Raw genomic sequence first — 27,897 nt, 5'->3', positions numbered from 1 at the left:
AGCTGAGACAGCACGATAAGACAAACTCTGTCCACTAGTCTTGATTGTCCTGCTGTAATTCGCTCTCCAACACTGGACTCTAATGTGACTCCCTGACTTGTCATTCCTTTACTGCCAGCTACTCACTCACCTGTGATCAGGGAACTGAAGTTTACACTGCTGCTGCACACATTAAAGGTCACTACAACATGTCAACAGCATAAGAGAAGAAGAGTAAACTGACCTGTGGTCTGATCCTCATAATGTCTTCATGGCAGGTTTCCTGTGCTTAGACTGTGTCTCTGTAATCTGATCTGTTAGAGCTGTTTTCTACACTACTGTTCTCTGCTCTGTCACTTATAGATTCTGGGCCAGCATAACCATGCCAGTCCTACAGGGGATAATGTGCCCCCCCCCCCCTTCTCTCTGTATTTTGATGGCTGTGCTGTGGTTTTGTGAGTGCCTGTGAATGTTTAAGCTGAGCATCAGGTGGCACCTTGTATGGTAACCAATAATTGTGTGTGAATTGGTGAATATGACAGAGAAAAAAAATAGAGCCACAGCTGACTGGAAGATGCAGACTGTCTGATCGGTCTGTTCTGCTGTTTTAACCATAATGTGTAAAATACAACTCCAATAATACTTCGAACTGCTAAAACTGCAAAACAAAATCTGAATATGCCAAAAATTCCAATGAATCAGGTTTTATCAGATGTTGTGACCCTCTCCCTCTTGCACGCCCCATCAGTCTGAACAATAAAAGCAAAAAGCCCATAATTTTTTTAAATTTATTTTTTTAAAGGAACTGGGGAGCTCTCAGTGTCCAGGAGCCCATCCCAGAGAGCAGGTTTAACAAACTCTGAGTGCAACACTAAACTCTGATCCCAGGGGGAAGTTACTGAGAGTTTACACTAAACCTGCTCTCTGGTATACACCCCACATTATTAGAAATTAGTAAATTCAGAATTTTTGTTTCTAAAGCTAGGGGAATATGCCCATAGAACTATATTTAGAATTATCAAAGTGAAATATTTAAATTAAATTACGATAACTCTAAATATATATATTTATTTTACAGAATTATTATAATTGTCAAGCATCTTTTTCCCAAGAATAATTTCCCTGTTTTTATTTGTTTATTTTTTTGCTTTGTTTGTGTTTTTTGAACGGTCCAGCTCCAAATAAATAAATAAATAAATAAATAAATAAATAAAAAAATACAAACAACAACAACAACAAAAACAATATGCAGTGAGAGATGTAAATATTGTGGCAGGCATGCATTTTGTGGGAAACCCTGAATATTTAATATTTAATATTTAATATGGTGAGAGAAATGGTATGTTGGTCTTGAGATGTGCTCAGGGCCAATTACTTCTGTCTAAGTTAACTCTGACAGTTAACTCTGAAGAAGCTTTCAGAAATCCATCAGTTACTTTTGTCAGATGTTTTAAATGTGCACTGTGTAAAATTTAGGGGTAAAACTTCTCCCAACTAGAATTCCTTCAGTTTTATTCAGGGGGGTTTTTTGGAAGCCGGATTACACACAGGGACCTCTTTCTCTTCAAAACAAATAAAGCAAGCGATTAAAATACATAAACACAGAGTAAAGCAGTTTCATGTATGAGTTCAGCGAAACGGCAAAGGACGCTGGTAGCCACCTTTCCCGTTTATAGTCTTTTTAGTCGTCCCAAATGTTTTGTTTCCTGAAATGTCGTGTTTTAGGAAATTACTATTTTTTAAAGTGCACCTCCGGTACAGCAGGTGGCAGCGGGCTACACGTTTGTATCTCGGCCGCCATGTTTACCGAGGAGGAAGAAGACGGAAAGGCGGAAATCTAAACCACAACACTGTGGGCTCATGGATCTGAGTGTGTTTAGCCGGGCTCACAGCGAACTAACTACCGAGAATTACGGACATATCCGAAAGACGTCTTTGTGTCTTTCCGCACCCTGCGCGGCTGAACGTCGGCAGCTCACGGTAGGAACACACACCGCTGCTGCCTCATGAAGCGACTGACAGTCAGCCATGGAGAAGAGGTTCAGCCAATGGAAGCAGCAGTGTGTCAACAAGCTGGACCTGAGTAAGAAGGGCAGTGTGGACGAGGACATCTCTCATGTGGTGTCTCTGCTCAACAACTGCGAGCAGTTCTTCACCACCAGCTCCTGCTCCGGCAGGATCATCCTTATCGACGGGGTGAGGCGACTTTAACCCGGGGCTGCTCTGTGGGCACAGCTAACAGGCTAACGAGCTAGCAACAGCTTATGATTTTCCATACATTTTTTTTAATTGTTTTTACTTTTGTTATTTAATGTTTCTGTTGTATTTATATTTATATTTCTTTTATTAGTTTTCCACAGCATACTTCCAAAGCAAGGGTATCTGTACGCTGAAAAATTATTTTATCTTTATAAAAATGTATTTTTCTTTGTTTTGTTTGTTTTTAATTTTTAACAAACTTGCATGGAAAACACTTTGAGCTGCATTTTGCATATGAAAGGTGCTGTACAAATAAAATTATTATTATTATTATTATTAGTACTACTAGTAGTTGTTGTTGTTGTAGTATTGTTATAATTTTGATTACTATTATTATAAGTTGGCTACTGTTCTTTATCAGAGGAGGGGCGTGAATTCATTTTTTTTTTATAACTTTTTTAAATTTAATTTTGAGCCTCGCCACCATAAAAGCATTGAAGAAAGAGTAGATTTTTAAAACAGACCCTTTTATGTTTGACCATGAAAGAAAAGCCTACATTTTTCACTTCTGTGGTGCAGCTGGTCAGTTTGTGCAAACAGTTTTTTTTTGGGGGGGGGCAGAATTAAGCAGGAAGTACAACAGAGATATATCTTGATGAAATATCACTATTTTTTTTAGATTATTTTTTGGCATTTTTGCCTTTATTAGATAGGACAGATCAGCAGTGTGAAAGGGGGAGAGAGGGTAGAGAGAGGGGATGACAGGCAGCAAAGGGCTGCCAGCCCGACTCGAACCCGCGATTGCTGCAGCACGGCAGTGCCATTATACATGGGGCGCCTGCTCAATCCACTAAACCACCGGACACCCCAAAATGTCACTATTTTAAGCACAGATTAAGTTATATTTCATTTTTCTAACAGAATCGTTCATTGCACATACTGTGTCCAAGATCCACTGGGAATTTGTCAATCCAAGCATAGTTCCTGTTTTTACAGTTTCTGGCTGGTTTTTCAAGAAAATATGCCTTCTAAAAAGCTGTAAAATACGCCAATAAAATAAATACAAAGTACAACCATTTAAGGTTGTATGTCCCTCCCCTATGCCAAAATAACAAACACCCCAGTGCTTGGAAATTATTTGACGTCTCCCTCTTTTTGAACCACCCCTTCATTCTAATAAATTACAAACACTGCCTGAGCTATATGGCTTCTACATAGCTGCGGGGTTATTCCTTTGACATTAAAGGATACACAACTGTTTGAAAAGGAAGCTCAGTGAGACTAGCATTCCCACAGCATGTTCTCCACCAACAGTTCGTCTGGTTCTAAAATGTGAGTTCTGTGTCTTATGTGTTCCTCTCCAGGCTCCAGACAGCACTGATGTCCACAAACAGGACTGTGTTTGGCTGTTTGTCTCCCACCATAAATGCAAATGTGATGAGCTGGTGAGATCTGATGGACTGCTGCACTACTGATATTTTATCATCACCTCATGAATATGGATTGAATATTAACGAGAGTGCACTGTGTGTGTTCCTTTAGATGTCCGCTGTGGAGCGCTCCAGTGGAGACGCAGTGTTAAAGTTTGAGCCCTTTGTGCTCCATGTCCAGTGCAGACAGCTGGAGGATGCACAGCTCATGGTGAGAACCACACTTTGTGTTCTGTTGCTGAGTTTTGTTTACCCTCTACATGTTAAATTTTAAGATTTTGTTAATTTTAGGAAAATAGGACAAATAAAAACACTGATGAGTTTAACATCAAATTGATAAAATAAAAGTACCATAAAAATGATCAATAAAAAACTGTTCTAGAAAACATTCTTATGCTCATGTTTAAAGATGACTAAAGTTGAGGCATATCTGAGGTCTAAGAGGAGCTGGTTCCAGCAGGGGGCAGCAGAGGGACTAAAAGCTTTTCTAGAAAGAAAGAAATCAGTGTGACACAAACTGTATGCACTGTGCAATGTAGCTAACCCTTTGAAACCTGAGTAAATTGTCTTTATTTCTTTGAGAAATGTAGAAGGAAGGCAATGAGTAACTTAAGAAGATATGACCCAAAAAAATGAGCAAGAAATTAGTAAAAAGTACAAAATTTACCCAAAGATTAGCCAACAAACAAAACCAAAAAAAGGGAAATTAAAAAAACAAACAAGCAAGAAAATAACCTGAAAAATGCTTAAATATAGATATATAATTTTTACAATTATATATGTAGTTTCACTAGCTTTTTTTTTTTTTTTAAATTTACACTAAAAAACAAACAAACAAAAAACAAACATTTAAATGACTAATATCTTGGAAATTGCAGGACATTTCTTGCCAAGTTGCTCAGTGCCTTTTCCTCCATATTTTTGAGAGAAATCAAGCCAGTTTGCTTAGGGTTCAGCTGTCTTGTAAAAGGCATCTGGACTCAGCACAAGAAAAGAGATGATGATCCAGGTTTCAAAGGGTTAAAGCTTCAGTCTGTGGCTTGAAGCTTCTGTACATCAGTCTGTGATTGATGTACAACTCGATATATACTTCACTGCCACGATCAACATCAGTCTGAGTTCCACATGAAACCTACAGGATGTAGTAGAGCCCACATGGTCTGCATTTAAATACAAAACATACTCAACAATACACAGACTGCACTTGGAAGGGGTACTATCACAAGAAGTGACTTTTAAAAAAAATAATTCTGGTAAAATTTTTTGTCATATCTGACTTTTTCTCATTAGACCTTGACATAGAACTGTTTATCACCAAAGTCCTATTATATTGTTTACTCAATCAACAGAGCATTTAGTAATTAAAAGGTTTGTCTGTCCTCCAGCACTCTGTAGCCGTAAACTCAGGCTTCAGGAACTCTGGTCTCACGGTCAGCAAGACAGGAAAAATCATCACGGTAGGTCCTGTAACATCATTTCACTGCCATTACTCTGTCTGCACAGGAGGTTCCAGTGAATAATATTGTTGTCAAGCAAAACATTTTTTATTCGTGATTAATCGTACAGTTTCTATAATAACCATGATTAACCCTTAGCTTTAATATTACACACACTGGAATTACTCTGCGTACAAAATGTGCATTTAAAAATCAAGCTTTAAAAAATTTTATACATTAATATTGTAAGAGACATACAGATAGAAACTGAGGATCACGGTGTTTGAGTGTTTGTGGGTTCGGGGTGGTTCCCACGGGAGTAGGCGTGTTTGTGTGTGTGTGTGTGTGTGCATAAAGGTGCGCGCTCACCGGGTGGTCCAGATGAGAGAGAGAGTCAGGGTTGGCAGCCGCAACATTTTGTCAACAAAGTCAGCCAAACACATCAATGGTCACTACCAGGTCGCCCTGCCTTTGAAAAATTCAAGCATCAGCATGCCAAATAACAGGAAAGTACAGCGTCAAAGCCATTTGAAGAGGAGGCTCCAGAGGGATCCAGGGTTTTACGAGGAGTATAACACCTTTATTAATGATCTGCTGGACAAAAGCTACGCTGAAAGAGTTCCTGATGCAGAGCTGGAAAGAAGTGATGGCAGGGTCTGGTATATACCGCACCATGGTGTTTACCACCCAACAAAGAAAAAACTCCGAGTTGTGTTTGATTGTGGTGCCAGTTACAAAGGACAATCTCTGAATGAAGAGCTGTTGCAAGGGCCCGATCTAACCAGCTCACTAATTGGGGTTGTGACCAGGTTCAGGAGGGACCCTGTGGTCATCATGGCTGATATAGAAGCCATGTTTCATCAAGTGCATGTGCCCACAGATGATGCCAATCTGCTGCGATTCCTCTGGTGGCCACAAGGAGACTTGACCCAGGAACCACGTGAATATAGGAGAAAGGTACATCTTTTTGGAGCTACATCCTCCCCTAGCTGCGCCAATTTTGCCCCTAGGAAATGTGCAGAGGACTTGGTCATGAGCATAAGAAGGAGACAGTGGACAAGCTGCAGCACTGCTTTTATGTGGATGATTGTTTGATGGCTGTTGCAACAGAAGAGGAAGCACTGACCCGCTGTCAGGAGCTCATGTCTCTGTGCGCTAAAGGGGGATTCTGTTTGACTAACTGGCACAGTAACAGACCTGAAGTGCTAAAGGCCATTCCAGAGCCCCGCAGAGCTAAAAGTGTGAAGCAGTTGGACCTGGACCGGGAGTTTGTGCCCATGGAAAGAGTGCTGGGTGTAGAGTGGTGTATCAAGTCGGACGCCTTCAAGTTCAAAATTGTATGGAAGGATAGACCACTCAACCGCAGAGGCATCCTTTCTACTGTCAGTTCTTTTTATGACCCTCTCGGCATTTTAAGTCCCCTTGTTTTGACGGCAAAAAGGATTTTGAGGGATTTGTGCAGAAGAGGAGTTGGCTGGGATGATCCCATACCAGAGACTGTCTCCAAAAAGTGGCTTAAGTGGGTGCAAGGGCTCCACCTGCTGGACAATTTTGAGCTGCCCAGGTGTTTAAAACCTCTGGAGTTTGGAGACGTTGTTACTGCGCAACTCCACCATTTTTGCGATGCTTCTGAGGAAGGCTATGGTACAGTCACTTATCTGCTGCTACAGAATGACCACTTCCAAATGCACAGTGCTTTCATCATGGGAAAGTCTCGTGTTGCCCCACTGAAAACAGTTACAATTCCAAGAATGGAACTGATTGCTGCAACAATGGCCCGCCGCATGGATTTCCTGTGGAAGAAAGAGCTGCACGAGTCTTCAGGAATCTGTGTTTTGGACTGATAGTGCTTCTGTGTTGAAATATATTAACAATGAAAGCTCCAGATTTAAGGTGTTTGTTGCCAATCGTGTTTCAGAGATACTGAAATCATCTCACCCTGCTCAGTGGAGGTACGTGGATACAGCTTCAAATCCAGCAGACGGAGCATCCAGAGGGGTCAAAGTGGAGACATTTCTGCAGGACAGACTCTGGCTAATGGGTCCTCCGTTTCTTTGCCAACCTGAAACAGAGTGGCCTGTGAACCCTGAACCTGTGAGCCATCTCTCCCAGGACGACCCAGAGGTGAAGAAGAGTGTCACTGTCAATGCTGTACAAACTGGAGAGGATCCCACTACTCACCTGATCCATCATTACTCCTCGTGGATCCGATTAAAGAAAGCTGTGGCATGGTGGTTGAAATTAAAGGAATGGTTGTGGTCCTGTATCAAGAAGAAAAGGACAGCCAATCAGATTGAAGAGAGCACGAAGCAACAGAGAATGAAGAAGCAGGAAAGGCGCATCTTTAAAAGCACAACTGTTCTGGGAGCTCTTACAGTGGAGGACATTGACAAGGCTGAGCTGGCCATAATTCAGTTTTGTCAGAGGAGAAAATTTGTGGAGGAGTTCTCGTGTCTGGAAAAGGGACAAAATGTCAAGAGAAGCAGTCACCTGTACAAGTTGTGTCCAAGGCTGGAGGATGGAGTCTTGCGTGTTGGAGGACGGCTCAGTAAAGCAGCATTGCCTTTGGAGTCTACACATCCCATCATTCTGTCAAAGGATCTTCATATTTCTACCCTGCTGCTGAGAACTGTACATCAAGAGGTAGGACACAGCGGCCGTAACCACATGTTGTCCACGCTCAGGGAGAAATACTGGATGATAGGAGTGACCACTGCCATTAGGAGAGTTCTGTCCAAGTGCACCATCTGCAGAAGACTACATGCCACTCCAGTTAACCAGCAGATGGCAGATTTGCCCACAGATCGACTCAAGCCTGATGAACCTCCATTTACCTGTGTGGGTGTTGACTATTTTGGACCCATTGAGGTGAGAAGCAGGAGGAGTACAGTGAAGAGGTATGGTGTCCTGTTTACTTGTCTTGCATTGAGAGCCATTCACATCGAGGTGGCATCTTCTCTGGACACTGACTCCTTTATAAATGCACTGAGGCGTTTTATATCTAGAAGAGGACAGGTCCGTGAGCTGCGTTCTGACAATGGGACAAATTTTGTGGGAGCAGAACGTGAGCTGAAAACAGCAATTGCAAGAGTGGAACCAGGCACAGGTGCATGATGTGTTGCTCCAAAAGGGCATCAAGTGGACATTCAACCCCCCTGCTGGATCACACCATGGAGGAGTGTGGGAAAGGCTGATTAGATCGGTGAGGAAAGTCCTGAACTCTACCCTCAAGGTGCAATGCCTGGATGAGGAGGGGCTCCACACAGTTCTCTGTGAAGTAGAAGCCATTATCAACAGCAGGCCCATCACCAAGGCCTCCACAGATCCTAACGACCTGGAAGCACTGACACCGAACCATCTGTTGCTGCTTAAGAACCAGCCTTCATTACCACCTGGAGAGTTCCAAGCAGCAGACATGTACGCACAGAGAAGATGGAGACAAGTAGGACTACCTGCCTCTGCTACAGGAACGACAGAGATGGACTGGAGTTCAGAGGAACCTTGCTGCAGGAGATCTAGTTTTGCTTATGGACATTACCGCGCCTCGTAATTCCTGGATGATGGGACGTGTCTTGCAAACTTTTCCGGATCACAAGGGATTTGTGTGTCAAATTCGGATCAAGACAAGGACCAGTTGCTTGGACAGACCCATATCCAAGGTGTGTTTGTTGCTGGAGAAGGAGGAGGCAGCATGAGGACGTTGCTGACCTCTACAGGGACTTTGTGTTTTCCGGACTTAGCTGGACTCTGCCCTATCGGTCATGGAGATGACCAGAAGAAGGAATACTTATGGATTTGAACAATTTTTTTTTTTTTTTTGGACATTTTTTGCATTTTTTGAAATTGATATGATGATTTATTATGTCTCTTATTGTGTTTGAAATGTGAATTATTATGTGGGACCTAATAATTAGGGGCTGGTGTGTAAGAGACATACAGATAGAAACTGAGGATCACGGTGTTTGAGTGTGTGTGGGTTTGGGGTGGTTCCCACGGGAGTAGGCGTGTGTGTGTGTGTGTGTGTGTGTGTGTGTGTGTGTGTGTGTGTGTGTGTGTGTGTGTGTGCAAAAAGGTGCGTGCTCACCGGGTGGTCCAGATGAGAGAGAGAGTCAGGGTTGGCAGCCGCAACAAATATGATTGTCTGTTTTGTCTACTGAGTTTATTTTTTTTAACCAACATCAGTCCAAATATATTTATATGTACAAATCTCTTGCTAATTTTTGAGTAAATTCTTCTTATGTTTTGTTTTTTTTTAAAGCCTGAATGCTCAGATTTTAAAGGGTTAATGACATTGTGACACACTTACAGCCCTAGTGAATAGTAAATAAAACTTTCTGCTGTCGAACCAGCTCTTTGCTTTGCTGCCTTTGTTTCTTGAGTATAATGTGTACAAATGTGAGTGTATCCTTGCTGTGTTTTGTCCTTTTAGGCAGTCCGTAGCACCCACGGCCTGGAGGTTCCTCTCAGCCACAAAGGTAAACTCCTGGTTGAACAAGAGTACATCAACTTCCTGACTCAGATAGCCAATCAGAAGATGGAGGAGAACCTTAGACGGATCCACAGGTGAGTCTGTTGATTGGCTCTCTCGTTTAGTCACCAGTAAAACTAACAATGGCTTAGCCACTGCTAAAAAAAAGTCGGCACTTCTACACATCCAGATGTAATTCTATCTTCAGGTTCTACCAGAATCTGCAGTCAGCGCTGCAGACAGAGAAACTACACAGACTACAGCTGTCAGATCCGCCCAGCTCGCAGGAAACACCTCATAGAGCAGAGACACAAAAAGAGAAGGACGTAACAAGTGTATATAAACGAAGACGAAAGAGAGAACAGAACCATCATACTGACTGTTGCCATAGTGACGGATCTAGCATCATGTCAGAGCTGGATGACTGTCTGGATAGTATATTCACATGAACATGCTAACATGCTGCTGTCATCACTGACTGGATAATAATGTGGCTGTTGTGTTAATGTTTTGGTGCAGATTGTCAGTTTGATTTGAGAGCGCTATAGTCTGTATCACAAAGAAGATCACCATGGTAACCCAAACTGCATCAGTGACCTGCTGTGGAGCTGCTTTTAGTGATCAGTGTAAAAACAGCAACTGCAAAAGCTTGCTGGAGTGATGGTGGAGTAAACATGGTTCTAACATGGACAGAAGAAGTGTGAACATGAACGTCAGGAGAATCACTGCTTTTAATGATTCCAGAAGTGAAATGATGATTTATGATTTAGTATTGATTCATTATTGTAATTAAAAACTATGTACCATATATGTTTGGTTTCTGTTTTTATTTCTATTTTTTTTAATTAATTTTTTGCGAAATTAAAAAACATGGAATGATGAAGAAAATAGCCATATTCAGTGCAGGGGATGGCAAAAAAACCAAATGTTTCACACACACACACACACACACACACACACACACACACACACATATATGAGAGAAAGACAAAGAGGTAGGAGAAATATTCTCTAGTGGTCAGTTATTAGCAATTTCCAGTGATGTCCACAGCCTTCAAGCTCATAATAGAGTGTGTCTGTGACAACCAATCACATCTGTCAAAAGAATGTTTGACACCAAGCAATGTAGTCAACCACACCTCCTCACTAACGTCAGAGTTTCTGTCCTTTCCTTGCTCAGAGTTACTCTGAGAATTTTCCTAAATCACTCTTAAGCGAGTTAGGAGCTCTTTGAGAGGATTCTCAGAATGTTTTTAAAAACGGCCACTGGTTTCCAGCAGCAGCTGTTGTGAAAAATGTTCTGCTAAAGCCATTGTACACTACCTCAGGATGAGCAACTGGGGTGCATTAAGCAACTAAAGAGCAAGGTATTTTTTTCTCAGAAGCTGGAAGAAAAGATAGAATAGAAAGAAAAAGAGAGAATATTGGGCTTAAAATCATGAGGTGGACATAAACAGGATGGCTAATGAATGCTCTGTGTCTCCTGAATGTGTAAAAAAAAAGGTGGCCAAAAAGAAAAATCAATTAAATGAATCAATTAAATCATTAAAAGATGTACATGTTGATTTTAAAATGCCTTCATGCTTTTTTAAAAAAAATACATTTTAAATATAAGATCCAACCTGGAAAGTCAGCCTATTTACTCGTATTGTCTGCCTTCTAATTCAACAATTCTGCCTATTGCTGATGTAAGAGTCTTCAGTAGACTGCAAGCGGCTCTTTAGAGAGAGTTCAGTGAGATAGAATAAATTCCCTGCTTCACTGCAGTCAGCTGATTCAGGAAAGTCACAGGGGCATAAGGACACAGTTTCCCCCTCACTCACAAAGAAGGCAAAGAAGGAGAACTTTCTGTGTCTCTGAGGGCCAAATTAACATCAACATTTGGACAGGAGTATTCTTCAAAAATTGATCAGATGGATTATTTATCAGAATTGTTACAAAATTGGATTACAAATCATTATTAACCAGGATTAAGTAAAACCAGATTAACCATGGTGATTAACCAGAAATAGGCAAAACTGGAAACAACAGCAGTTATTGCAAGTCATAAATTGGATTATTCATCACCGTGGGACCGTACGCCTGAATACCTGATTGCCGTGGTAACAGTACCAAGGAGCTTGAGTCCACCATGCTGTACTTCCAGGTGGTGATCTTGGCAGCGACAGTGATGCTGGTGTACTACTGTGAGTTCACTGACACGTTCAGTCCGGCACAGCAGGGCTTCATCTGCAGAGACCCGACTCTAACCAAACCAGATCCTGGACCTGAACAGGACAGCCGAGTGCAGCCAGTCATACTGTACTCTGTAGTGGGAGGACTGCCTGTTGTGCTGGTAAGCCAATTTCAGCAGAGTCAGAGGAGGGGATGGCTTTACTTTGTTATGATGAAGAATATGATGCTACTGTACAGTTATGTAGGCAGAGAAAGAGACATACAGAGAGGCCCCCAGTCAGACATGTGGAATAGGCAGAATATATTTTTTTCTATTTTTCTTAAAAATTAGCATTTTTTTTTTTAGGTTATCACATTCACGTTCCTGTCTGTTCTCTGTCATTAAAAATAACCTGAAATAAACAACCAATCATTTTCCTGATGTGTCTGTTGAAATAGGATGGGTAAACCTTCAGCAGTCACTCTGCTTGATGCCCTTTTAAATGAATATAGGGGCCAATCTCAACAAGCCGATTAAAGAGTGTCAAATAATAAGACAGTGTCAAGAGAAAAGCCCTATTTACACAAAGATTGCCCTATAGAGCTGCTATGAAGTTTTGTTATCCATGTTGCAAGTTAGTTGGTCAGTCACAGGTAGACTTACTCAGTTTTCATCTGAGCGCCTGTTCGACTGTGGCAGGACTGCTAGCACCAGCTAGTTTTTTTTAACACATTATTTTTTCTGTGATTAATTAATCAAAATTAATGTGTTACCTTGACAGCCCTACTAAACCTCTGCTGGGTCTATATAATGGGAGAGAAAATTGCGTGAAAAATATGTCACAGGACTTGTGGTAACAATTTTTTCCCCCCTTCTAGGTTTTTTAGGGGGTGGGGTTCCTTAGACGATGTGAGGGTCTAAGGTCAGAGAGATGTGTGCTGTAAAGCCCTCAGAGGCAAACTGTGTTTTGTGATAATGGGCTTTATAAATAAAACAATTGAATTGAATTGAATTGAATTGAATTGAATTGAATTGAATTGAATTAGCCCTATCTGTTAAGCGAAGCTAAATGTTAGCTCTGCCAGCTAAGATTAGCTAAACTAAGCTGGATCCAGAAGTATCGTCTCCTTTTTATTGTGTTTCTCAGATTTCAGGTGTCGAGCTCATTATCTTCCTCCTTCACTACAACTCAAACAACCTCTACGACCAGGAGAAGGTGGTTGTCATGGGTGACTGTTGCTACGTCAACCCCATGGTGCGCAGGACCTTCCGTTTCCTCGGTAATTTCATTGCAAATATTGTGCTATAATCCATGCTGACATTTAGCTGTTTTGTTTATTCATAATATCATACCTTTTGTGGTTTAATCAAGATTGTGAATATAACTTTTAAACATCAGTGGTGATAGTAGTCACAGTGCTGGTAGGCCTCGACTGGTTTGGGCCATCTTTCTCTGCTGATGTGGGCAGTTCAGGTTAATTATTGTTACACAGTCCAGCAACAAACCCACTAACTACCAGGTGTTCTGCATCAGTGGCTAATTTAAATGATCACATCTGTGTGTGTTTCTTTGCAGGTGTGTATGTCTTCGGTCTGTTTACAACAGACATCTTTGTCAACGCAGGTCAGCTGGTCACAGGATGTCTGGCTCCTCACTTCCTATCTGTTTGCCAGCCCAACTACACCGCCCTCGGCTGCCTCGAAGCAGCGCTCTTTGTCAGCCAATCAGATGCTTGTACTGGTGACCCTGATGACGTCATGAGAGCCAGAAAGACTTTCCCGTCCAAAGAGGCTGCGCTGAGTCTGTACACAGCTGTGTATCTGGCAGTGAGTGGCTCTGTGTAATCTATCAGGTGCTGCAGGTGTGCAGAGAGAGACGAGCGTTAACTGTTCCCATGCAGTTTCTGCTCACCGCTCAGCAGATGTCACCATATCACACAGGTTTTTAATTGTGTCAGAGAAATAAAATGACTTTATGTTTCAGATGTACATCATGTGCTGTGTGGGCTCCAGAGGAGGCCGTCTGACTGGCCCCCTTCTCAGCCTCTCATTGGTCAGTCTGGCCGTGCTAACAGGCATCAACAGAGTGGCCGAGTACCGAAACCACTGGAGTGATGTCATCGCAGGACAAACCATCGGGGGAGCTATCGCTGTCTTTCTGGTCAGTTCACCGTCGTCTTATAAGCAGCAGCAGCACACGTGCTATTCAAGTTTACTACCTTTGTAATCAACCTCACAGTTCATTTGTTGCTGCTTTCACCTTCATTCACTAAGTAACACTTGAGTGTTACACCTCTCTATACTTACTTCAAGATGATGCAAACCCAGAAGCTGATTGGCTGCAGCTGACATGCATAATGTCTTGTGTACTAAACTGCCCTATTTTTTAAGGTAGTTTGTAAGCTAACTGGACAATCTCTGCGCCTCTTTTCAGAGAGTCAGAGCATCACTCCCCCACTGTGCATTATGAGGCCACTCAGCCAAATATATTTAGGCTTTGTCTTTAATAGAAAACTGCTCTAATGGACTAAATAGCTGCAGGTCACACAAACACACACACACACACACACACACACACACACACACACACACAGGTTGTTATTGCTTGAATGAACTTGTATTCCTCTCTTGTGTTACAAGTCATGCACGCCAGTCTTGTCGGGGACTAAAAGCTGGGTCACAGAAACAATGTCAACAAAAGCTAATCTAAACGTTTCATACATAAATAACCAGCTGAATCTTTGTGCATCATCCATATGTACTAAATCAATGTGTTTTTATGTGACTAAACAAAAATTTGCTTAATTCCACAACAAAAGGGCAGTAAAAAACAAAATGAAACCCGTTTTCTAGATCAGCCAAAGGACACATAAAACCAATCCTCATTTCTCTTTCTAAATTTACAAACCGTCCAGTTTCAACCATCAGTAGTAAAATACTAGATCTCAGCTGAGGACATGGGGATCTTTGCTTTTTAGTTAAGTTATATAAAACATAATTTTCAGTACCATATTCATATTTTATCATCCTAAATGTTTGCAGTTTTGGTTTAGTCCATATATAACCAGTGCATTGCTCTTTATATGTATATATATGTTCTCTGTGATTTACAATGACTGTTTTTACTTGTGCAAACAGTTGATTTGTCTGGAGGGAATTCATTGAAAAGATTACAATGACTGTAGCTGGTGTCTCCTCTTCTTTTCTCTTAAGGTGGTGTTTGTGGTTCAGTATTTTAGAAAGAGACCTGTGATTTCTCAGAGTCCGTCAGACGCAGGAACAGCTGACACTGATGAAGCTTCACCCCAAAGAAATCACACCATGGAAACCAGCGTCAAATACAACGTTACACAGGTATTTTTATGGCTTCACAGGAGAAAGTACGGTGGCCCTAAAGTGCAAAACACAATGACAAATCACAAACCACAACTGCAAATAAGAAAACACAACCGCAAATCAGAAAACACAACTGCAAATCAGAAAACACAACATTAACTTCTAACGGAAAGGGTAGGTATCTGCGGTCGCCAAGCGACGATCCTTGTTATTTGCGGTTGTGTTTTTTATTTGCGGTTGTGTTTTCTGATATGCAGTTGTGTTTTCTGATTTGCAGTTGTGTTTTCTGATTTACAGTTGTGTTTTTTATTTGCGGTTGTGTTTTCTGATTTGCTGTTGTGTTTTCTTATTTCTTATTTAAAATATACCAGCCCAGTCACTGAAAGAAGATGATAGCATTGTACACTTCTGGCAAACCATTTATATGCTGCTGTTGCTTGTTTCATACATATCATACTTGACATTTATGAGCTGACTGCTGTTTTTCCAGAGGCTTTGAGGCACCAAATATAGGTATTTTATAATGATCCATCCCTGTTTCTCTAGCAGGGATTGTGTTCCTAAAACTAGCCATTTTAACCCTTTGAAACCCAGATCGACATCACTTTTCTTGCGCTGCATTAAGAAACCTTTCACAAGTATTTAATTCTCTCAAACAAAGTGGTTTTATGTATTTCAAAAACATGGGGAAAAAAGCTAAGAACAACTTGGCAAGAAATGTCCCACAAATTGCTTTTTTGATTTGGAAAATAGTTTTTTTTAAAGCTAATAAAAATATCCAGAGAGCTATATTTATAATGATCAAAATAATATGTTTAAAGATGTTTTTCAAAATTATTTTAATTTTAAGCAGTTTTTACCTCAAAAGGTTATTTTCTTTATTTTTACTTTTCCATTTTTCATTTAATTAAATAGATCTATCTATTAATTATTGGTAATTTTTATGTAATTTACTTATACTTTTTACAGTTTCTTGCTCCCATTTGGGTCATTTCATTTGGGTCATTTCTTCTTAAGCCTTCTTCTCATGTTTAAAAAAAAAATCAATTTGCTGAGGTTATAAAGGGTTAAGCAAAAATATCATCTTCTCCTAACAATAACCAAGTGTTTTTTTTTCCCCTAAATTTAACCATATGTCAATCACAGCATTGTTAAAATCTAACATTTTCAGTGTATCCACTAAATGAAAACATGCAAACATAACATATCTGTGGCTGGCAGAAATGTATGATGCCAACAGTTTTCTGGCTACTGGGTTGAGTATAAATACAAAATGCAAAACTGCTTTGGTAATGGCCCTATCACCTATCACAGTGTCTTGACAGTTATGTAACAGTCTACCAATAAAGTGATACGATACGATACGATACGATACGATACGATACGATACGATACGATACGATACACTTCAGAACACTTCCACAGAAGAATCAACAAAAAAACCCCAACAGAAATAAACCCAATGTACATGTAAAAAGAAAAGCCTGTATCAAGGTAAACCAGAAAACCACTAAACACATATTGCACATCACTCATATTGCACAGAACCACATAAAATCCATACAAGTAAGAGAAAAAAAAAACAAGATAAGAAATTACAAAAAAGAGCACCATGGTGTTATTTCACAGCCCATGTAGCCTAAAAACCATTGTTCAGAATTTCTATTCAGGTGGGCACAAACATTTTTTTTTAAAACTATTCAGTTTACATTTGAGGACTCTGTATAGTCTACCAGACAGTAAAGTTCATAGTCAGAGTGGAGGATGTGAGACTGATCAGACAATACTCTCTGAGCTTGCCTGAGAACAGACTGCTCATAAATGGACTGTAGGGAGAAGTTTTCAGTCCTCCCCATGACACATGTTAACAATATTAAGAGCATCATGGAAATGTTTAATGCTTTACAACCCAAATGATGTAGATCTCAATATCTGCAATTTTTAATTGAAATGTTTTCTGTTGTGTTCCTCTAGACTCCAGGATCTATCACAGAAGTCACATGACTATGACCCCCCCACTACACGACCAGGGGGATATGGAAGTCACCTTGGACCTTTATATTTAGATATTGTAGCCTCTTACTTTTTTAAAATACTTTTTGCAACATTTGGAAATGAATCAACCATACCCACCCTCATCTTGAGAAATTAGTCTAGTTATTGCTATCAAGAGGTAACTACATGCATCTGCTTTTGCATTGTTCGCTGCTGAGTCAGTTTTGTTGGATGTCTGTTTAATCTGCAGCCTCCTTTGCAAAACAGGAGGAGGGTGCTTTTCTCCCAGAGAGAAATCTGGCAGGTGCATTTTTTTTAAACATTCAAAACAATTAATTACAAATGGATTTTGACAATAGCACTGGTCACTTTGACTCGAGTCTTATTTATTTACTTTAATTACTAAGGCATGTGATATATTGACACTATATTGTAAATAATAGTAATGGAAACTATTTCTTCATGTGTAATGTGACATTCAGTAAAATAGTGGACCATGAATTCATGTGATACATCATAGAAAATAGTAGTAATCCATAAGTTGTGGAAGCATTTTGCAGCCATGCCAGCAAAAAATAATAATAATAATAAAGAAATATCTGTGTCGGTAAGAAAATGAAAATGCATCCAAAAATATTGACAATATTCCCAAAATATCTGTTGCCTAACTGCTGTGTAATCATTAATCCATGGAACCGTCTGTGGTGCTGTGACCCGCACCCCCCCAACAGATATGTACTAAATAAGTCAGACAAACAAGAACACAAGTTCAGCACTAAAACAATGACATTCTACACAGAAGATAATAAATAATAAATATAATATCTATACATAAGTCAATAACATATTTAAAATGTTATTAAAATAATAAAATAAAATAAAATAATAAAAGGACATGGACTACATATACATATTCATATAATACTACATATTCACATTACATTCAGGGGTTTCACTGAATACGTTTTTGTAATAATCTAAAAATGTCTTACTTTTTTGTTATTTATGAGAGTGAAAGGTTTGAATAAAAATTTATATATATATATATATATATATATATATATATATATATATATAGAAAGAGGCAGCCTGGCAACTGGTGTGGCGACAAAGTGTTTCTGTAATAGCTTATCAGTTGTTTAAAGGGAAACTGTGTGAAATCATGTAGATAACTTAATCTTGGTTATATCTGTGCTCAGTAGTAGTTTAGTTGCATCCTAGGTAGCAGGGAACATTCCCACAACATTGGCTAACATTACCAACAAGTTACACTAATGTTTTAAAGAAAAAAAAAATAATTTAATGTTCAATCATTTCAAATAATTATTTTTTAATTATTATTTAATTAGTTATAATTGCAACATTCTGAGGATGTTCTGGTGATGTTGAGAGGTGACAGATCATAGAATAGTCTTTTATAAAACATTCCCACAATGTTTTATGAGAACAAAGGAAGAATATTTTCCAAGCAACATCCAGAACTATTATTGAGGGCTGAGATCACAGATCATTTAATGAAAATGTAATGCAATGCGATATGTAAACAAAAAACAACAAAAACTAAAAAAAAATTATTTTTTTTAAACATTTTATTTGATTATAGAGAGTGTTACCCAAAGATCCTTCTGAGAACTAAAAGAAAACATGCTGCTTCAAACGTAACTAAATTATTGCATGGTTGCACTGTACCATTATCAGAATGTTTTTATAACCAAAAATTGCTAGCTGTGAGAACTTTCAGTTTTGTTGGTTATGTATAGCTTTGTTTTGTGATGTGTTTGCATGTGTTTGTCCTTTTTTAAAGTCTGGGTAAAGTGAATTCAGAGATTTGTTTCAAAACACATTCTAAATGTTGGAAACTGATGTTATTGGACTTCTGTGATGTTACAAAGACCCTTTACGATATACCACTAAATTGTGGAGTTAGACGGTTGACTGTTTTTTCACAATTTTCCTGTTTTAAGATTTTTTGGGTGGGCCTAAAACCATAGCTCAATGATGCACTGGAGCTATACTCAGCATAACCCCGCCCCTAACAATGTAACAGTATAAAAATGAAAAGCATAATTAGCATAATCCCGCGACTGGGCGTGGCCTGCATTCAGTCATGCCCCCAGCACTTCAGATTAGAGAATACTGTGCATTTTTTCATGATTTTGAGACTGTCTTTTACATACTTGCCGATTTTTTGGTCATTCAAATTTGGTCAGGTGTTTAATAGCATATCTTTCTGATGTGACATTTTGATGTCACATTTTAATTATCACTTTACCCGGACTTTAAAGTTCTGTTCAGTATTGAAAATATTACAATGAAAAAAAAACAAACACCCACATCACCGAAGATACTCACCAGACTGCTTCCGACAAGTTCCCTTAAAACATTGTTTGATGTGTTTTTCTGTTCAGGTAAAATCTATAACTGCTGAATATGTGTCATGTTTTAAAGTAAAGTGTCACTTTGAACTCAAGAGATCTTTCCCCCCACTATACATTCACAGCGTTTTGTCTGCCATGCAATCCGCCTAGCTGCCCATCCTGTTCTAATAAACTCTACTGTACATTTTAAATAAAAAAAATCAGATGCTACTGATCAAAGTGTGATAAAACCTGGTCATCTTCTGGTGTGATGTGTTTTGTTACTGAGAGGGAAAGTAGCTTCCTTATTTTAGTCAGTATAAATATTATTTAACAGCCTGATATACTGTAGCTGTATACATGAACACATACAGTATGTGTCTCTTTAGATATGCATTTATACATCCATCCATTTTTGTCTGCTTATCCAAGGCCAGGTCTTGGGGGCAACAAGCCAAGGAGAGCTCTCCAGGCGTCCCTCTCCCCAGAAACACTTTCTAGTTCCTCCTGGGGGACCCCAAGGCGTTCCAAGGCCAGACTACATATGTAATCCCTCCAGCGTGTTCTGGGTCTGCCCCAGGGCAACACCTCAAATGGGAGGCATCCTGATCAGATGCCCGGACCACCTAAACTGGCCCCTTTCGACGTGAAGGAGCAGCGTCACTACTCCAAGGTCCTTCTGGATGTCCGAGCTCCTCACCCTATCTCTAAGGCTGAGCCCAGCCACCCTCCAGAGGAAGCTCAACTCAGCCGCTTGTACCCACAATCTCATTCTTTCGGTCACTACCCAGAGATCATGACCATAGGTGAGGATTGGAACAAAGATGGACTGGTAAATCAAGAGCTGCGCTTTCTGGCTCAGCACCTTCTTTATCACGACAGTCCAATGTAACATCACTGCGGATGCCGCACCAAACTGTCTATCCGTCTCACGCTCCGTTCTACTCTCACCCGTGAACAAGACCCTAAAATACTTAAACTCCTTTGCTTGGAGCAGCAACTCACTCCCCACCCAGAGGGAACAGTCCACCGTGTTCCAGCAGAGAACCATGGCCTCAGATTTGGAGGTGTTGACTCTCATCCCGACTGCTTCACACTCAACTGCAAACCGCCCCAGTGCATGCTGGAGGTCATGATGTGATGGAGCCAACAGAACCACATCATCTGCAAAAAGCAGATACGCAATTCTGATGTCCCCAAACCGGATCCCTTCTTCCCCCCAGCTGACCCTTGAAATCCTGTCCATGAAAATCACAAACAGGATCGGAGACAAGGGACAACCCTGTCGGAGGCAACACCAACTGGGAACGTGTTTAACTTCACGCTGAGTATGCAGACAGCTCTCGCTTTGGTTATACAGGGACTGAATGGCTTGCAGAAGTGACCGCAGCACCCCGTACTCCCACAGTACCCCCCCACAGGACTCCCGAGGGACGCGGTCATAGGCCTTCTCCAAGTCCACAAAGCACATGTAGACCAGATGCGCAAACTCCCACCAACCCTTCCAGCAGCCTCTCTAGGGTGAAGAGCTGATTCAGTGTACCTGACCAGCAAAGCCCAGAAGGCCTCCTTCTTCAGCCTGACGGCCTCCTTCACCACTGGTATCCACCAGCAGGTCCTACGGTTGCCACCACAACAGGCACGATGACATTCTGACCACAGCTTCTAGCAGACGCCTCTACAATGAGTTGAATGTTTTGAACAAGGACCACTTGGATTCCATGTCCCCAACCTCCCCTGGGATGCACGAAAAGTTCCTCCAGATGCGTGAGTTATAGATCTTGCAGACAGGGGCCTCTGCCAGATGTTCCCAGTTCACCCTCACTACACGCTTGGGTTTACCAGGTCTGTCCAGCAGCCGTCCCTGCCACCTGATCCAACTCATCATCAGTGTCCGAGCCATATGGCCACAAATCAGATGATACGACTACAAAATTGATCATCGATCTTTGGCCTAGGGAGCTCTGGTACCAGGTACGCTTATGAACATCTCTATGCTTGAACATGGTGTAGCATGGTGATGCAGTCGCATCAAGGCGACCTTCTCATTCCCTGGGGTAAACTCCAACACAGCCGCACTCAGCTGGGGGCTCGTGAGTATCCCCACACCCACCCGGCGCCTCTCACCCTGGGCAACTCCAGAAAAGGTGAGAGTCCAGCCCCTCTCCAGGGATATAGTTCCAGAACCAGTGCTGTGTGTGGAGGTGAGCCCAACTATATCTAGTTGGTACCGCTAAACCTCCTGCACCAGCTCCGGCTCCTTCCCCACCAGAGAGGTAACATTCTACATCCCTAGAGCCAGTTTGTGACACTGAGGATTGGCCACCCAGGGCCCTGGCCACCGCCTGCCAGCCAGCACACAAGGCACCCGACCACTATCCCTTTCCCTGTGGGTGGTGGGCCCACAGGGTGATTTTGATATGCACATACGTAAATATAGTTTTAGACTTAGTGTCACTTTGAAGTAGGGCCTTGACTTCATGTAGCCATCAGGACGGATTTCTCAGACTGATGCTGACAACTTTGTGTTGGTGCTGCGATGTGATGTCCTCTTCCATGGATCATTTGTTGCTGATGTTTGAGTTCCTTTGCTCTGTGTACAAGTCAGTTATATCTATATCGAGCCAAGTCATTTCACAACATTTCTCATGTAGAGCAGGTCTAGACTACACTAGGTGATTTAAAGAGACCTAACAGTTCTCCTCTGAGCCAGCACTTGGCAGGAGCAACACTTTTGATAAACAGGCAGAGACCTTGAACAGAGCCAGGCTGTAGGTGAGCAGCTGATGCATAATTAAATGCAATTCCCATGTTCTTTCAATTTAACAGTGCTGTTTGGATTGTAATTTACAAATACATTCATCACATCATGGTTTCAGATAGCCACTGCCCTTAACATGGGATCCTTCTAATCTTCCCTTCTAATAAAATAAAAATAAAAACAACAACAATAATAATAATAATTACTACTTCTTACTAATTACTAATTGCTAATCAGTACTTCTTGGCTTAACTTGAACATAATAATAATAATAATAATAATAACAATAACTTTTATTTAACTATTTAACATTTCTAACAACATTGTTATCATGACATCTTATTACAGATAAGCTCAGATAATAATAATAATAATAATAATAATAATAATAATGATAATAATAATAGCAAGAATATTATTATTATTATTATTATTATTATTATTATTATTATTATTATTATTATTGTTATTATTATTATTATTATTATTATTATTATTATTATTATTATTGTTATTATTATTATTATTATTAATTTTGTTGTTGTTGTCCATCTAATGGGCATTATTATTATACACTTACAATGATCTGTAATAACTATAACTCTGATACTCACACTAATGCTTAAAGAACACTTGTGTTTAAAGCAGATTGGGATTATTCAACATGTTGAGCATTCAACATGTTCAGAAGCAGTCAGACAAGGTTTTAACAAAAATGACACAAGACTCCCATCTGCTGTACACTGACTCTGGTGCAGCTAACTGATGATGAGGGCCATGCCATCACATCAAGGATGTTTAAACAATTGGGAGAAAAGATTCTGTCACACTTATATCACAACAGATACTCAATCAATGAAAACATTCAACAATTACATTTATAGAACATTTATTTTCTAAATACATTTTTTGAAGATTAGCTTTTGTTATATACAGTATATATATATATATATATATATACTAACTGTATATACAGTATATATATATACTGTATATACAGTTAGTAACAGCCAATTTGATTGCTTTGATTGTAAATGTATGGTCAATTGCTGCATCCCAAATGTTTTCTGGTACCTGCATTTATAGAAACGTGCAAAAAGCTGCATGTTTTAAGAAGTGGTTGTTGGCTTATAATCTGTCTAAATGTTCTGAAGGAGTGGCGGAACTTGCTATTTCTAGCATAGCAAGTTTTTGACAGATATTGCACCAGTATGCTTATAGTTCAAAGGTTTAAATACTTGTGAAGGGCCTCTGATGAAAGCATCATAAGAAACATTTCAAAGGCTTGATTGGTGGCTTTTTGTTTGTGGACTATTTTCTGATAAACGTGTTGATGGAGGATGCATCAGTGTGATAAACTTAAGTTCAACAAACTGAATTTTAAGGGGATTTTCTCGACTCACCGCTGCTCTCATTGTGATTGGCTGACAGAGCAACCAACTGTCAATCAGCTGTAACCACACGCACACCCATTGCCCCGCCCACCTCCACCTGTCTTATCGTTTCGCGCTCCCCAAGGGACGAACACACCCTCGCAGCGCTCGAGCGAAGTGGGCTACAGCCAGGTAGGCTGAAACAACTGTTTCCTACACCTTTTCTTTTAAAGTATTTAAAGAATAAAGTGTTCTCTAGCTTTGTAGATATGTAATAAGGTGCACCAAAAACTGTTTTAATGACTGTATCATTAACCCTTTGAAACCTGGAGCAACATCACTTTTCTTGTGCTGCTTTCAGAGCCCTTCACAGGTATCTAAACCCTGTGCCAACTGGTGCGATTTCTTTCAAAATTATGGGGGGAAAAATGCAATTTAGCAACTTGGTAAGAAGTATTCCACAAATTGTAAGAAATCAGTAGATTTAAAGCCAGGGAAAAAAATGTATACAGAAAAAAAAAAACTAGGGAAAACTATTTTTAATTATTATAGTTACATATGTAAAATTAAATTAAAATTGTTTTTTCTTTTTTTCTTATCATTTTTCAAGTCCTTTATTATTATTATTATTATTATTGGGAAACTTCTACCCATGATTTTGAAGAGTATCAAGTGAATTTACATGGGTTTCAAAGGGTTAAGGGCTTTTCCAACATGCTGCAGTGGTTTCATAGCTCCACATTATGGTTCAGACAGTTTTGGAGTATTTCTGTTGGCAAAGTGGTGAGTGTAGAGGAGTAAACTTATTGTGTGTTGGAATTAGCATGTATTAAAAATGTTAAATGTTAAATTTAAATTGTAGTAAATAAAGACTCAATTTGGTAAAGTGCACTGACCTCCAGCATTTATCCTGCAAGAAAGAAAGAGCAGCACTGAAAGACAGAGAGAGAGAGAGAGAAAGAGAGAGAGAGGTGGAGATAATTCCCTAATGCTGTGTAAGCTTCAGTTTCTCCTTGTTGCTGCTGCCGATTGTCCCAGTAGGAGTTTAATCTTAGTGCGTAAACCGCCAGCTCCAACAAGGCATAGTAGGCTGAAACCTTTTACCTCCATTTTTATACACTCTAAATTCTTATTTTGCTCAGTTTATTCTCACTCATAACTGTACTACATAGATATATTGCAAATACTTGGTTGATCTCTTTATTATAAGTGTACTATAAGAGTTTGAGCCAGTGCGTTCATTCCCAGATTTTGTGACTATAACTCAAATGACTTACATAAGATGTAGAGCCGGACAGATATATCACTTAACCAGTTTTATCGATGGATATTGGCCAATCACAGATATGTCATAATCGGCCAATATGTTTTCTAATATGCGTAACATGAAAAGTTTGTTTTTCATTGAACATAATGCATAAATGCATGAATGTGTTGTTTAACCTTTTGAAACCTGGATCAACGTCACTTTTATTGTGCTGCTTTCAGATGCCTTTCACAAGTATTTAAAACAAAAAAAGCTAGGGAAAAACAGGAAAAAAATGGAAGAAGTGTATTTATAATAATCATGATTACATATTTAAATTATTATTATTATTATTATTATTATTATTATTATTAAACATTTTTTGTAATTTTTAAGCAATTTGGCCAGGTAATTTCCTTGTTTTTTAATAACTCTGTAAAACCAATTCTTTCTTAATTTTGGGGTTATTTTTCTTTGTTTCTCATTGACTTCATGTGATGTTTTTAAAAAAAAATAAACTGAAATTTTATTTCGAACATGTTAAAAAAGAATGTACACGTAAACACAAACATACAGACATATCTGAAAAGGAGTGTAAAGAAGTGCAAACATATTAAATATCACCCCTACTATTTTTATGTAGATTGAACGTTGTAAACACATGCATGTTATTTCCAGAAAAAAAGGAAGAGATAGAAAAAGGAAATAATTCTACAAAATAGTACAAAATAGATAATTATACAATAATCGCAGTAAACAGCTGGTGACTGTTAAACCCCTTCTTCATCCATGCACCTCATGAAAATCATATCCTTGTATATCTTTTTAAAGTAGTTCATGACTGAGCATTGCTTTAACTCTAAACTATTCTGTAATTTGACACCACAGATTGAAATACAAAAAACTTTCATAGGTGTCCGCACGCTGTGAATTTTAAAATTAAATTTTCCTCTTAAAGACAAGACAGACAATTTGCTCAGGTTTTAAAGGGTCAATGTTTTAGAGATGATTAATTTAAAAAATGCAACTCTGTTCTATTTCATTATAGAACAACTTTAATAGAGGAGCCCCACAGTGATAATATGATATCAGTGGCATAAAGTAATATATTTTTCTAACCACTTGAAAAAAACCCAGATAATTTGCAGGTACTGAGCACAGTGCAGTTTTCTGATCAGCCCACGTGGTCATTGTGTCTATGCTCTAGCTGGCAAGCAGATGGTTTACACAGATTAGCAGCCTCATGAGCAGATTAGGTCACTTTGCCCACTGCTTTACTGACTGACTGACTGACTGACTGACAGGCTCATATAAGCTCTGCTCTTCTTTTATTTTGTAGGAGTGGTATAAGAGTCAGTCATTCTAATTGATTACTGACAGGCTGGTTGGCAAATGTGTTTTCCTTCATTGTGGAGATGATGCGACAGCCAACTGGATAAACAGAGGAGTGTGTGACTGACAGTCAGTGTGACTAGAGGTGGGTCAGATTAAGCCCCCGCCTCGGGCTGACAGGATGGACGCCTTGTTTGAGGGAGTTAGGGCAGAACAGTAAGTCCCTGTCCCTCACTGTGGATGGACTTTGTTAAGGTGACTTAGAGCAAAATTAATCTGAGCCCCTTTTCTCCTGGTTGACCTGAGGCAGTGGGTCAATAATGTTGGCATGCTGTTTGTTAATGGAGTATTTACTGCAGAGCTTTCATCCAGGAGGCGCAGAGAGTATTGGAACAGCAGCAGCAGATATAGGCCTTACAGCGGCCACATGGATTTCAACTCAGTTTGGCAAATGGTGACCTGGAAATAGAAGCAGTAAATGTGTATGTCTCCTTCTAAGAATACCCTCCACCCCCTGACCCCCTTATACATGTCAACATGTTTGAACCCCGCTATAAACTCTCCTGACCCACATCTATATTAAACACACAGCACGAAGGCTAGAAGGCAATGAGCTACAAAAGAAATTAGTAAAAAGTACAAGAAAAGTACCTGAAAATTAGTAAGAAAGAAAGAAAGAAAGAAAGAAAGAAAGAAAGAAAGAAAAAGAAAATGACCTGAAAATGTGCCTAAAAAATCATAATAATTTTGGGATATGATTTTAAATATGTAATTATGATAGTTATAAAAAAAATAATCTCGCATTTATGTCTTTTTTTCCCCTGGAAAATTTCACTTATCTTTTTCAAATAATTGTCTAAATCTACTAATTTCTTGAAATGTACTGTATGTAACATGTCTGACAAAGTCGCTCATTACCTTTTCCCATGTTTTGTAAGTAATTGCACCAATTAGCTTTTGAAAACATGGGAAGAAGACAGTGAGCAACAAAAGAAGAAATGAAGCAAAAAATATCAAGAAATCAGTAAAAAATACAAAGAAATCACCTGAAAATTAGTTTAAAAAGGTAAATGACCTAAAAAATACTCACAAATTTTAATAATTATGTAAAGTAAATTTAAATGTTACTATGCAAATTAGAAGTTTTTTTCTTTTTTCTTTCTTTCTTTTTCCCCCTAGATGTCAAAGGGTTAATTGATGGCTTTTTGTTAGCAGACTATTTTCTGTGGTGATAGAGGACGTATTAGTGTTCTATAAACATACAGCAGGTGGGACATGAACCCAAAGGCTGGTGTTTTAAACATTTATTTTATTTTGTGCTGTGGTAAATCAAATCAGCTCTGGAGGTCCTGTGCTGCACAGAAGTGTTTAGTAACAAGGATCCCTTCAATGGGTTATTAAATAGCTGTTAGAAACGCTTTTATACCTGAGACACAGTGTTGAACAGTTGAACAAATAGTGTAATTTATTCCGACTCCACAGAAACATCTGCTAAGCTGTCATGTACTCTCTGCAGCTGACAGACTGAGGAGTGTTAACAACTGACTCTGCTGGCTAAACTGCAATGATAGCACTGACGACATGTTACATGTTTTTGTGAAAGGGAATAGAGTGTTGGGTGAAAGGGATAAGATGAGTCTTTGATTGCATTCCTTTAAAAAAAGAGTCAGTATTGGTATAGAACAGTACAACATTGATGTAAACAAGATGAGGATGAGAGGAACTGTATTTGACCCTAAGAACTGTCATGAAGTATGTTATTAAGTGTTAATTCACAAAATGTTGTAATATTATGAAAATAAACTCTTCAAGTTATGTGAAAAGAGCTGG

At 39.4% G+C, this 27,897-nt stretch overlaps 2 protein-coding genes across 2 annotated transcripts; both read left to right on the top strand.

Moving 5' to 3' along the window:
• The first annotated feature begins 1,788 nt into the window (after positions 1-1,788).
• On the top strand, positions 1,789-10,320 carry tyw3 (tRNA-yW synthesizing protein 3 homolog (S. cerevisiae)). Its single transcript, XM_042493346.2, has 6 exons — positions 1,789-2,175; positions 3,543-3,623; positions 3,721-3,819; positions 4,994-5,065; positions 9,474-9,607; positions 9,721-10,320. Exons 1-6 carry the CDS (start codon positions 2,008-2,010, stop codon positions 9,959-9,961), a joined length of 795 nt encoding a protein of 264 aa, XP_042349280.1. The 5' UTR covers positions 1,789-2,007; the 3' UTR covers positions 9,962-10,320.
• A 1,010-nt stretch (positions 10,321-11,330) lies between these two features.
• Positions 11,331-18,027, top strand: LOC121948324 (phospholipid phosphatase-related protein type 5-like). The gene is made up of 6 exons (XM_042493697.2): positions 11,331-11,847; positions 12,815-12,947; positions 13,244-13,494; positions 13,652-13,828; positions 14,881-15,021; positions 16,978-18,027. The coding sequence occupies exons 1-6, from the start codon at positions 11,644-11,646 to the stop codon at positions 17,005-17,007; spliced, it is 936 nt and encodes a 311-aa protein (XP_042349631.2). The 5' UTR covers positions 11,331-11,643; the 3' UTR covers positions 17,008-18,027.
• Positions 18,028-27,897: the final 9,870 nt, after the last annotated feature.

The sequence above is a fragment of the Plectropomus leopardus genome, chromosome 12 (genome assembly GCF_026936395.1).
Source record: "Plectropomus leopardus strain MGB_pleo_1.0 chromosome 12, ASM2693639v1, whole genome shotgun sequence".
Lineage (NCBI taxonomy): Eukaryota > Metazoa > Chordata > Actinopteri > Perciformes > Serranidae > Plectropomus > Plectropomus leopardus.
The sequence above is the reverse complement of the archived record's forward strand: the minus strand, read 5'-3'. Positions and strand labels throughout refer to the sequence as shown.

Excerpts from the sequence above, each read along its gene's own strand:
- LOC121948324 (XM_042493697.2), top strand. The coding sequence starts at position 11,644 with ATGCTGTACTTCCAGGTGGTGATCTTGGCAGCGACAGTGATGCTGGTG. Across the intron at positions 11,848-12,814 it reads GAGGACTGCCTGTTGTGCTG|ATTTCAGGTGTCGAGCTCAT; the intron begins GTAAGCCAATTT and ends TGTGTTTCTCAG. Across the intron at positions 13,829-14,880 it reads GAGCTATCGCTGTCTTTCTG|GTGGTGTTTGTGGTTCAGTA; the intron begins GTCAGTTCACCG and ends TTTTCTCTTAAG.
- tyw3 (XM_042493346.2), top strand. The coding sequence starts at position 2,008 with ATGGAGAAGAGGTTCAGCCAATGGAAGCAGCAGTGTGTCAACAAGCTG. Across the intron at positions 3,624-3,720 it reads AATGCAAATGTGATGAGCTG|ATGTCCGCTGTGGAGCGCTC; the intron begins GTGAGATCTGAT and ends GTGTTCCTTTAG. Across the intron at positions 3,820-4,993 it reads TGGAGGATGCACAGCTCATG|CACTCTGTAGCCGTAAACTC; the intron begins GTGAGAACCACA and ends TCTGTCCTCCAG.